This window comes from Triticum dicoccoides, chromosome 6B (assembly GCF_002162155.2).
Source record: "Triticum dicoccoides isolate Atlit2015 ecotype Zavitan chromosome 6B, WEW_v2.0, whole genome shotgun sequence".
In the NCBI taxonomy this organism is placed as follows: Eukaryota; Viridiplantae; Streptophyta; class Magnoliopsida; order Poales; family Poaceae; genus Triticum; species Triticum dicoccoides.
The window spans coordinates 252574743-252587204 of NC_041391.1; the positions used below are offsets into that span (position 1 = coordinate 252574743).

Here is a 12462-nt window from a genome sequence, read left to right on the forward strand (position 1 = left end):
TCAAGCAGAAAATAAAACCGCATATAACATTCCATTTTCTGTTCTATGTCCAGGACCAGCCACAGCTTCCAAATGACATGGAACAGGTTTCGGCGCACACAGGCACACACTAAATCATGAATTCACAGACCCAACCAGTATTTTCGAATACTCAGTTTTCTGTCCGATGTGCCACTTTCACTGGGTGCTTCTTTGAACGCTAGCTACTACTCCCTCCATCCGGAAATACCTGTCGGAGAAATAGATGTATCTAGACGTATTTTAGTTCTAGATACATCAATTTTTACCCATTTCTACGACAAGTAATTCGGGACGGAGGGAGTATTTATTATCATTACTCGAAACTGAACCCTGAAAGTTTGTCCATAGATAACAGGTGCCTTCTCCTTTTCAAAAGGAAAAGAAGAATGTCTGCACAAATGATTATGCCTCCGCATTCCTGGGAATTGGTACTCCTAACCCTGCTGTCAGGACTTTGTATGCGCTCTGGATTTGTCTTGTGACCGGACCGATTTTCCCATCACCAATTTCACGGCCGTCAATCATCACGACCTGTTGCAAATCAGAATAGTGACCATCTAATTAGAATCACAAAATACCTTTCCTTGAACAGGACAGTGCCTGTAAAACAAACTAGCATGCTCAAACCATGAGCTGCATGACACATCACGGGAAAATTTTGATCATTTGATCTGAACACAGGTTCATACAAACCGATGTTTTTTGCTTCACAAGAAAACCATAAATGTAGAACATAACACATGCAAAAATTTGGTCAAACACATGATCATATTTCATATGTGCATTTGTACAGAATAATATTTTTGCACATGCCCCTTCCCCGGACCCTGCGCAAGCGGGAGCTACATGCACCGGGCTGCCCTTTTTACAGAAATGTAGGGAAAGGCTGCGTACTATAGACCCAAAGTGGTCGGACCCTTCCCTGGACCCTGCGCAAGCGGGAGCTACATGCACCAGGTTGCCCTTTTTATGCAGATAAGCTAACAAGCCTACATCTATCAACCGTTGACATTTTTAGCAACCAAAATGGGTTCATATGATCTGTTCATAGAAGTCGCATTGAAATGTTGCCCAATCTGTACTGTACTCATTTCAAAATTAAACAAACCACTGGGGTATTGGCCACAACCTATACCAAATGTTGGGCGCAGCCCTCTCTCAATCTCTCAGCTCATTGTTGGTGGACACACCCACACACCCACATGACCAGGTAGAACAGATGGGAAGGCAGGGAAGAGAGCTGCCTGAGCAACAACTGCCGTATTTAGTGCTTACCAACAAATGCTACATCTCTCTTACAAGCACATCAATTATCGCCTTACAAGCAACAAATGCATTGTCTCACATGATGCTCATCAGCAACACATGCTGTGAGGCTACATCCTTACACGCACTCCTCTTATACACACATGCATGACACGTACATATGTGCTACATCCTGACACAAAGGCTTGCTACTACATATTGGCCGGAAAGTGCATTTGGTGGCCGGGGTTTAGGGAGTCCCTTTTTTTCAGCTTAAAAACATTTTCTACACCTCAAGGAAATCTGAAAAAAAAATTATACACAAACATATATGTGTAGTGTATACATACAAAATTTTCATGAACATATATGTTCATATGTGATGTACACAAAAAAGACGAATACATAGATTGAAATGGGCTTTTGCTTTGTTGTATTTGGGCCAGATTTTTGTGTCTTGCGTAACTTGCAAGTTATCATATTATTTTATGAAAATATACATATACTTAGAGAACATGTATACGCATTTGTAGAAAAAAATGTTTTTTTCTGAAACTTATAAATACATTTTGTCAAAAAAAGAGAGCTCCCTGGAGCCCGTCCTATAAAACGCTGCACTCTATCTTGGCTTGCTACTTAGATTCTCTCCATATGGGGTGCCCCTCCTTATATAGAGGTTTATACAGCGTTGTTCAGACACCACCATGCTACAGTATCGAACTGGACACTACTCATGCCTAGCTACTCCCTGTGCATAGGGCATGTATCATCAATTTAACTAGCTATATTTGTATTATATGTAACAAAAAATATATTTAGAAACTACATTCGCATATGTATCCAGTGATATGCTTTTGATGACATATAGCACATTATTAGTTAGTCAAATTGACGACCTAGAACTACGCGCATGCCCTATGCACCGAGACAGATGGAGTAGCTTCCTTGCGTATTAAACTTTGCTTTTACTACTACTTGCTGCAGCTCTTTCTTACTCACTAAACAATTACTCCCTCCGTTCCTAAATATTTGTCTTTCTAGAGATTTCAACAAGTGACTACATACGGAGCAAAATGAGTGAATCTACACTCTAAAATATGTCTATATACATCCGTATGTGGTAGTCCATTTGAAATCTCTAAAAAGACAAATATTTAGGAACGGAGGGACTAGCAGTCAATTTTCTTTTTGACTACGCTCACTGCCATACTAGAGATGTCTTGCATCTTCTTGTCCAAGCCATAACAATATTAACTCCAACATGGTGGCAGTACAGAAATGGATAGAAAAACATGACCATATAGTGCAAAAAAGTCAGCTCACCGGTGTAATTTCACCCATTGTTCCGGTTGTCCACACCTGCATGTGAAAAAACACATTACCAGGGAATAAATAGTGTATTTTAACTTACTGTAGTAGTTGAAAGTATGCAGCCTGCCTTATTATGGTAGTTCATAAACAAGGAGAGGTGTTAATTTTGAAGTTCTTCTAAAAGAAACAGCCAAATTTGCACGATTTATTCTACACATGCATATGTCATGTAACTGAAACTTATAACTATAACTATAGCTATAGCATCATTTTAGGTTTATTAACATTAAAGAGGAAAGTAAAAGCCTGCACAAAAAGGAAAAGAAGTAATTTCAAAATCTTAAAATGCTTAGTAATTGCTAACTTAGAAGTGGTTGAACTTCAAAACTTGATAACAAATGTCTGCCGCCTCAAAGTTCTCGTTCGACATGTTTAGCTGATGGGCGGTAGCCTCGTTGTCATTGAGGTCTGACCATACTGACCTCATCTCTCGTGTGTCCACATCGTCCTAATGTTATACGAACCTAAGATGTTAGTGTGGAATGTGCGCGGGCTCAATAATCGAGCTCGGCGTATGGGTGTTCGGAGCCTCGTCAGTTCAACAGTTCGGAGCCTCGTCAGTTCAACAGGCACTTCCATTGTCTGTTTGCAGGAGACTAAGTTGGCAGTTGTAACCCCTACTATAGTTATGGAAGACTTTGGCGCGGATTTTGATGATTATTATGCTTGCTGGCTACTGACACTCATGGGGGATTATTATAGTTGCGTGGATAGGTCGCACAGTTAAGCTGTGCAATGTCCACCTGGGTGACCACAGCGTCTCGGTTTTGGTCTCCCCCTCCGAGGGGAGGTTCTTGGTGGTTGACTTGTGTCTACGGACCACAGGAGGACGCAGAGAGGATTGTTTTCCTTGCCGAGCTGCGAGATGGGTGATTTACCCGGCCAGGTCCCTAGGTTGTTTGCGGTGATTTCAACATGATTTACCATGACGAAGACAAGAGCAATAACTACCTGCACAGTCACATGATGGGAAGGTTTAGACGCTTCCTAAATACTGCAAGCTCAAGGAGCTACACTTGGTTGAATGAGTGTGGTGCCCCCACCTTGGTGAAGCTCGACAAGGTGTTCTACACAATAGATTGGGAGGACCTCCTCCCAAACTGCTGGTTGTAGTGTCTCCCCACTGTGATATCCGACCACTGTCCTTTACTCCTCGACTTTTCGGCACCGCCTGTGGGCCACCGCCGATTCCAGTTCAAGCAGTTCTGGACTAAGATGGATGGATTTGGGGAGATGGTAGCCACAGCCTGGACTGTGGCTCTCGGGGAGCCGGACCCCTATCATCGCATTACGGCTAGACTCAAATCCACGGCTCGCCAGCTGATGAGTTGGAGCGATAAGGCTGGTCATAGTGGGAAGTAACTTAGACTAGTAATATGTTACTAGTCTGTGTTACTACCTTCATAGTGGGTACTAACATATATGTGGTATCACTTATCATGCAGGCCTTCATTTATTTAGATGTAGACTCATTTTGCCTTGAGGTACGTTATGTTACTAGCTAAGTTACTCCCACTATGACCAGCCTAAGAAGGTGGGCTGCGTCCGGGTGCAGCTCATGATGGCTTGCGAGCTCATTTTTCGGTTTGATGTGGCGACAGAGTCCCGTTTCTCTCCGCTACGGAGTGCCAGCTTCAAGCCTGCCTCAAGCATGCCTACTTGGGCTTGGCTTCCCTTGAGCACACCATGGCTTGCAAGTGGGCCAAGATCGCCTGGGTTAGGGAGGGTGACGCCAACATGGTGTTCTTCCACCTGCATGCCTCATACCAGAAGTGGAAGAACGTGATCCACAATCTACAGGTTGATGGTGCGGTGGTTTTTGACCATGCAGCCATGGCTCAAGCTGCGTTTGATCGCTTCCTCTCCCTCTGGGTTCCTCAGAGGAGCGTGAGTTGTCCCGGGATCTTGATTTCTTTGGTTCTCGGGTGGAGGACTTTGCTGACCTTGAGGCGCCACTTACCGAGGAAGAGACTTGGGAGGTTGTGCACGGCTCTCTTGGGAGAAGGCACCAGGGCCCAATGGTTTCACAGCGGAGTCCCTCCAATCATGTTGGGGGACGGTGAAGGCTGACTTCATGGCGGCCTTCGCTAAATTCTTTTCGCGTCAACAAGGCGGAGCGCGACTGCCTCTTCGAGGAGCTGGAGACGGAGGACAAGAACGCGCCAGAACAAGACGACGACGATGCCTGCCTCGTTCACGCCGGAGCAGCATGATGACGATGCCTCCATAGATGGCCTCCGCCCTGCCCGCTGTCCGTGCTCCGCCTCTTTGGCATCGTCGTCAACAAGGCTACACAAATTTGGATGGCCTCTTTGACATCGTCGTCAGCTCCGCCTCGTTCGCGCTGGCCGCCAACGACGACGAGACCAGACCATCCGGCACAGGGTTCCTCAACCTCACCTCTGACAGGGGGTAGATTAGATTAGAATAGTTGTTTTTTTAGTTGTTCTAGGGATTTTTTGCTATGTAAAGTGTAACCCTGAAATCAATGAAAAATCTGTATCCGCTTTATATTAGGTGACTCCTCTTGGATGGCCTCCACCCCACCCGCTGTCCGCGTTGGAGATGCCCTAACATTCTTTTTCTATCAATGCATAGAGACGCAAGCCTTTGCGTTTTCTCAAAAGAAAAATGCTTAGTAGTTTAAAACATACTTCTGCTATTTTATCTTGTTTAGTTTAGTAGATAAGTGCACATTTCAGTATAAAGGATATTATACAGTTGCGAAGCAAAAAACCTCAGTGGAAGGACAAGATGAACAAATGTCCATGACATAAAATATCTAACCTCATCTGCAGCATGAAATTCAGATAGACTAATTCGCCGTTCATGTAATACCAGGTTTTCTTTCACAACAAGATCCATGACCTGATATTTTCATTCAATATGCAAAATATTAATTAGTAACTTCAATAAACAGGAAGATTGAGTTTTCTGTGGAACCATGTAAGTTCAGTTGTTCACCCTAGCAATGGGCACTATCGACTAATAAATTTCCTCTTCCATGCATGTAGGCAAACTTATCATATTTTATACATGTCATGATTTAGCAAAGCATATTCATCATATCTTCTACAAAATATAGCAATAGACAACCATCTTCTAGCGATAGACAAGCAAAGAATATTTATGCATATTCATGTCAAACGGAAAAAAAAGGAACAGAAACCACTATCAAATAAGGCAACTGGGCAGAAGCTGCAGAACATATAGAGGAAGATGCTAAGGCTACAAAAATTGTGATGACTTTCCGCTTCAGCATTTCGAATATTTTACATTTTGTTTCAAAGATAGTTTAGAGCATGTCCATAATTCAAGAATCTCATTGTCTCCATAAAGAGGAAACTGGTCCCTCTCCAAATTGTACTGGGTTCTGTTTATCAAAGTGAGAAAAGACTGTTTATCTGATTGCCATAATTCATAAGAGTATATCAAACCCATATGTTGTCTTACCATGAGCAGATCGTATCCACTGGGCTGGGTAAATATAGGTATTTTTAATCAAGAATTCAAGATTTGCTTTTGCTTAAATGTTTTCTTTATATAGTAATTCGACACATTGCACCAGAACGCCATTTACTAGACCGATAAGAATCAAAAGGATCGAACTATGTATTTGTTGCTTGTATGTGAATCTTCCAGTGAATATCTAGTTGTATGAAGTACTGGTTCATGATATGAGTTGGGTACTGCTAAACAGTATTGGGCCTTGACAGAAGTATTGGCACAGAACAAAACATGCCATTTCAAATTGGTGGGAACCACTTCTGTAGATTGGCTCCAATTATTTCCAAGTGGAAGATGAATAGGCTTACAGTTGCACGGGTAATTCCTGGAAGGCAGTAGTCCGCATGAGGTGTCAATACAATGCCCTTCTTAACCATAAACTGCAGTTAATGCACAAGCACTTTAAGAAAAACCTAATGACGAATATTGAGCTATTTGAACTGATCCTAATTGCACGTACTATGTTTGTTGCATTTGTTTCTGATACAAAACCATCTTGATCTAGCATGATAGCATCCTCAGCCTGTGCAAGATTACCTTCTATCTGCATAGAAGCAATAGTGTTTGAGGCCCATTGCAATTTCCAATGCCTTCATTTTAGATAAGATTCAAGGAGCTTGCTAGATTAGAGCTTCAAATCTTAAGATAAATGACCTTTGCCAGAATGTTGTTAATAAGATTGTTGTGATGTATCTTCGAATCTACGCTCTGAAACAAGTCATGGAAACAACCAAGGTCAACATTTGTTCAATAAAGAGATAATAAAAGAAGCTTCATACAAAAATAGAACAGATGAGAAACCAAAAGCCAAATTGTAAATTAGTAGGTAAATGGGTCTTACATTTGGAGAATTACGACGCGTGGTGGCAGTTACCAACTTTATCCCATGTGAGTTATCATAAACTGGTGGTTTCCACTCTGCAAGTACTGAAAAAGACCAAATATAAGGTCTTACCATTATTAAGCCAACCTAGTCTTCCAATGACAATTGACTGGACCAAATAGAGTCATAACGGCCCACATCATTTCAAACAATAAAGTACAGCAAACATGCCGACAGTAAACCACAACCAGGCAGTCACCATTTACGAGTCATTATATTTTGGATGAAGCTCAGTGAATCGACTCGTATGGTCTTACACGCCAACACTGATTGCTAGTCACAAGAGATGATTACAGAATAGGATAATACTCCATCCGCTTCTAAATATAAGACCTTTTAGAGATTCTAATGCAGACTACGTGCGGATGTATATAGACATATTTTAGAATGTGGATTCACTCATTTTGCTACGAATGTAGTCCATACTGGAATCTCTAAAAAGGTTTATATTCACGAACGGAGGGAGTATAATTTAGTCAGAAAACAGAAAATAACAAACATGATGTACAGATTTAAGCACAAAAAACACAATCAAGTGAAAAAAAGTGGGATCAAAATGTGAATACCAATCAAGACACACCCATATAGATTGAAAGCTGGACTCATTCCAGATGTCACCTACAGTTAAGGCAGGCAGTGCACAAAATGGGTAAGTAGGTCATGGGAAGAAGATTGCAAACACACACTGTAGAACAGTGGAAGTGACAATACTGATGAGTAATGAATCTATATCTATAGTAATACCTTCTTCCCACGGGTGAGAGTGAGCCTTATATGTGCATTATTGAACATCCCATTTGCGTTAAGAGTCTTAAATATTGCATCCTTAATCTGCATTAAAACACGTGCATACCAAACACTCAGTTCAGTAGTTCAAACTTCAAAGTGAGCCTTCAGCAATCCTCTTAAATGAAAATTGGGAAACACATTAGTATTTTAATCCTAAACAAAAAGATGCCTACCAAACAAGCAGCTATATGGTTCTTTCTTGCAATACTATAAATAACAAGTGAGAAGCATGTGAGTAGAAGTAGTTACCCAATCACGACTGGGCACATTGCTGAAGGCCATAGCTTTTGTAGAATCAAACAATCTAGAAGAGAATAATAAAGAGGGTTACTGCATAGTAGATCATAAGCAGAAAAGATATGGCAAGCCAAATAAAATATAGAAGTACTATACCTATCCAAGTGTTCTTCAAGTTTGAATACTTTCCCATCATATATACGCAATCCTTCCCACACAGCATCCCCTCCTTGTACAACTGAATCGAACACTGAAACCTTTACATCGCAGATGATTAGAAAAAAGAATTGGGAGAACTGATCAAGTGTGACCAGTTTAATGTTGCAATGCTGATTAAATAGCAAAGGTTACGAGTGCATACCCTTGCACTATCACGTGGCAAAAGTTCATCTCCAACCCAAACAAGAATTTTTTTATTTTCTGGTACAGGAAGAGGAGGATCAGGTGGTGGTGGCAGCAGGGATCCTGTTGTTCTCCGTACCTGGCGCTTCAGCATATTGTAGAAGGGCAAGCTTTGCTCAAGTAGGTCATAAAATGCAAATGGAAAAGTCTGCAATCAAATAAGGTCAATGTTAACAATAAGACATGTTTTAATTGCCAAACACATCGAAGCAAGATGAAGTCAATTGTATCTTGATAACTAAAGCAAGTCCAACAGCTCTTCTAAAATACACCCCTATATCTCCATATAGGCACTCCTCTAAAAAGATTCCTCCAGTAAATTTTGCCCAAGTTTCAGGAGAACCAACTAATATCATCCCCTATGTTACTCTCAAAGTAGATAAATATACGTCCTCCGTTCCGTATTAATTGACGTTTTGGAAAACATCCAACAGATTTACGAAAGTGGTAAAATCCCTTTGCTGCCACTTACTAATCCTAAAAACGAATCCAACCCCAAAATTGGAAACAGAGGAGGGAAAATGTGATAGAAGTGGGGGTGACCTGAGAGAGTGAGGGGCAAATTTGGAAACTTGCAGAAAATGCTAAGTGTAGTGCGCTAGGACGTCAATTAATTAAAAAAAAGAGTTTGAGGCCAGGACGTCAAATAATATGGAATGGAGGGAGCATTATATATGTTGGTCCCATCTATCATAAAGATAAAGATATAGGGGACACCGAGAAAGCCAGCAAACGCGATCCTGAGCAAGATATAGGGGCGCTCCTGAAATGAGGAAGGTGATAGGGGAACTGCTGAAGCACCGTTTTTCTCACCTTCTTCCCTTCGTTGGGTCTAGGAGACGTGATAGGGGGACTGTCGGACTTGCTCTTAGAGACAACTTCTTTTAGAAGGAATGGGATTCATTAAAAGGGTTAAATGCAATACCTAACCTTCTAATAAATACACCGGCTACTCTGTACACCAGAAGGAACTACAATAAGGCTTTATGACCAGAGGTAATAATTATTAAGCTTAGTTTTTGGTTGCTGAACTGTTCTGTGTTGTGCTTATTTATAATCTGCTGTGGAAAACTTGACATGGAAATAGGCGAAAGCAGGTCAAACAAACTCTCAAATAGGAAAAGTGGGTGGGATAAACGTGATTATGAGAATCCATTGCAATGTCAAACGCAGCCTTTGTGTCCATGTTTTTTAGTATGTCCTTTCTGATACAAGTATGACTGACTAAATATGCAAAGTTAGCTAGCATAGAAGTACTAATAAATTACTGGAAATCAAGAGAGAGACGTTTGATGCATGCTTACCATAGGGTAACGACGGGATTTCGAGAAGCCTGTAGATGTATGTACACTTTCATACCACCAGGGGGCCCAAATACCATCAAAGTCCCTTGGGCCAGCTTTCCATCTACAAGTTAGAAACAATCCAAATGGTTTAAGAAAGCACACCACCTTCTTACTATGTGTGCTCTAAGCGAAAAACTAGGACAATGAAACCTATTTAATTCTTATGCACAACCCGCATACTTGAGCATTTGTGGCTGGAAAGGAATACCCAGGTCCTCACAGAGTCCACTCAAGACGGCCTGCATTGGAAGGGTAAACAAACTGCATTGAATTGGATTGCATTTTGCAAATGTAGTTATTATACAGTGAAGCAATGTTATTACCATTAAAGTGCCTTCATGCATTAAAATGTTTAAATGTAATAAACATGGAAACTACTGCAGACATCATGATTGCAAACCATAAAAACTGAAGTGAACTCAAATTTACCAATTCGGTGTTTAGTAATCCTAATAGTTTGAAGCTGCACTATCAGGCCCTTCAAGGCACTGCTACACGATAATAATAGATGATGTATGAACAAACTCAAAAATTTCCATTTGGTAAATATCCTAATAGTTTGAGGATTCTAATGCCAGATTCTTCCAAGCAACCTACCAAACAGTAACCGCAGATCATATGCATACATTTATATTATTATTTGGTGCGATGGATAATCACCACAAAGATAAAACCATTCAGACAACCAATAACAGATTTACCTCAGGATCTCTTCGGAGATCATCTGCATCTATCACAGGTGGAGGGCTCCCAAGCTCACACAACTCACTGTATATTGCAACAAGTTCTGCTACACCGAGCTCCAGGAAGGATGGTGGAACAACTTTATCAAATGATGGCTGAGGTATATGGAATGCTATTATCAGGAGGTTATATGTTTCGAATATGCAAAGCATAAGGAAAAGAGTAGCTCGTTCTGAATTAGCAAGAAACTAGGAACATGCATGAGTGTTACACGGAGAAATGGGGGGCACATACCAGGATATTCATAGGATTACGTATTAATATGAAATGTTTTCCCTTCTTCATCAGGTCACCTGTGAGATTAGGGAGGCGCTGCTTCGCAATGTGCTACACATGAAAAATAATCAAGAGAGCAATGAATAATGGCATAATAATTAATCTATAGAGGTATGCGCTGACACTTTAAGAATTGAAGTTGCACCTTGCAGTAACGATATGCTTTCTCTCCTGGTCCAAAAATCACTTCTTTGACAACTTTGTTGCCATCTGGATCCTGCACTGGAAATGCTCAAATGTCTGAACTATACACAAGGCAGCATTCACAGAGTATAATCAGAATTGACGGTATGCAGAAGAGGTAAACAGGATCATGGTGCACCATAGCATTTTCCACATTAAATGGAAATTGATTAATAAGATAATGAGAATTTTCCTCTTAAATGGTCCTAAAGCCAGACAATAACTCGACACCAAATTAATATATGTTCAATTAGCATCTACATAAAGAGCTCCTGCCGTCTTTCAGGGAAAAAGAAGGATGGAAATCCATATAAAGATAGTGCAGTCTATATAAAGTAGTAATAACCAAAAACCAGTTTCCCATTTCTCAACCAGCTCATCGGCTCAAATCAAACCCTGGTTCCGGATCAATCGACCTTATTTGTATGCTCACATAAATCATGAGATCACTGTGGCATTGGGTGAATAACAGCAGCAAATCATTTATGGCTATGCAACCAATCCCCTCAAGTTGCAGACAACTCAAGCATGGAGTCTTACCATTTTAGAGAGAAGCTCCTGGCGGTAGGGCCTGTCAACGCCGGTGACACGCAGGAAATTAGCGTAGAGAGGCTCGTCAAGCACATCCATGTCATCCCTCTGTAGCAAGGCAAAAGGAAAGATAGAGAGTTAAAAAAAAATTCGAAATGTCGTGTACCAACAGGGAGAGCGGGCATGACGATTTTTAGCTGTAAGCAGCTTAATCTACTTGTTGCATTAATAAGCTACAAGTTGCAGTTCTATTCAGGGCGAAACGGGTTGCATTAATAAACACACGAGCATTGGGTTCGGACGCCCCTAATCTCCTCCCCTGTACGTGTTCTCCCTCGGAATTCGCACGCGGAGCCAATAAGGAAGTGGCGAGAGGTCGATTCGCGCGTGCGGAGGAGGATTGGGGCGGAGGCGAGGCTCTCTCACCTCGGAGAAGGAGTACATGAGGCTGGTGCTGAGGGAGCGCGGCGCCGACCACGCGTGGATCACCGCCGGCTCCACCCCCTCCGGCGGCGACGCCATCCGCTCGGGGTCGGAGCTGACACTCTGCGTCTCGGACGGGACTCGGAGGGAGTCTTCTTTCCCTGGATTCGCTGGGATTCTTCTGATCCGATGAGGAGATTAGAGGAGGGCTTACCCAACAGTGGGCAGTGGCGATATGGTGTGAGTGACCTGCTGGTGCATCAGAGAGAGGGAGAGAGTAAAGAATGGGCCGATGGCGTGTGAGTTGTCAACTTGCGCATACGGACAAGTTCATTCTGCGTCATCGCAGCTTTGCACGTTGGCAGTGTTGGAGTAGTTTCTTTAAGCATAGATGTTTATAGCGAAATGTTTAGAGCCGGCGCACCGGCGGAACATTGGGCCGGTCGCTCCCTCTTCCTCGCGTCTCCTCGCATCTCCCGCACATCTCACGCAGCTCCATCGCAT

The 12462-nt window shown here is 42.0% G+C and overlaps 1 protein-coding gene across 2 annotated transcripts; it reads right to left on the reverse strand.

Annotated features, from left to right (window-relative positions):
• On the reverse strand, positions 1-12258 carry LOC119322038 (branched-chain-amino-acid aminotransferase-like protein 1). 2 transcript variants are annotated; one of them, XM_037595544.1, is made up of 19 exons: positions 11962-12258; positions 11545-11643; positions 10967-11038; positions 10780-10872; positions 10503-10640; positions 9982-10040; positions 9760-9862; positions 8415-8603; positions 8210-8310; positions 8066-8120; positions 7772-7858; positions 7594-7645; positions 6986-7071; positions 6799-6852; positions 6605-6688; positions 6453-6524; positions 5425-5505; positions 2590-2625; positions 1-552 (listed from the first exon to the last, which is right to left on the reverse strand). In XM_037595544.1, exons 1-19 carry the CDS (start codon positions 12055-12057, stop codon positions 424-426), a joined length of 1686 nt encoding a protein of 561 aa, XP_037451441.1. In that variant the 5' UTR covers positions 12058-12258; the 3' UTR covers positions 1-423. The 2 variants fall into 2 exon arrangements, with proteins under 2 accessions (XP_037451441.1, XP_037451442.1); XM_037595545.1 differs by lacking the exon at positions 11962-12258 and having other exon boundaries at positions 10967-11043; positions 11545-11626.
• Between the last annotated feature and the right edge of the window lie 204 nt (positions 12259-12462).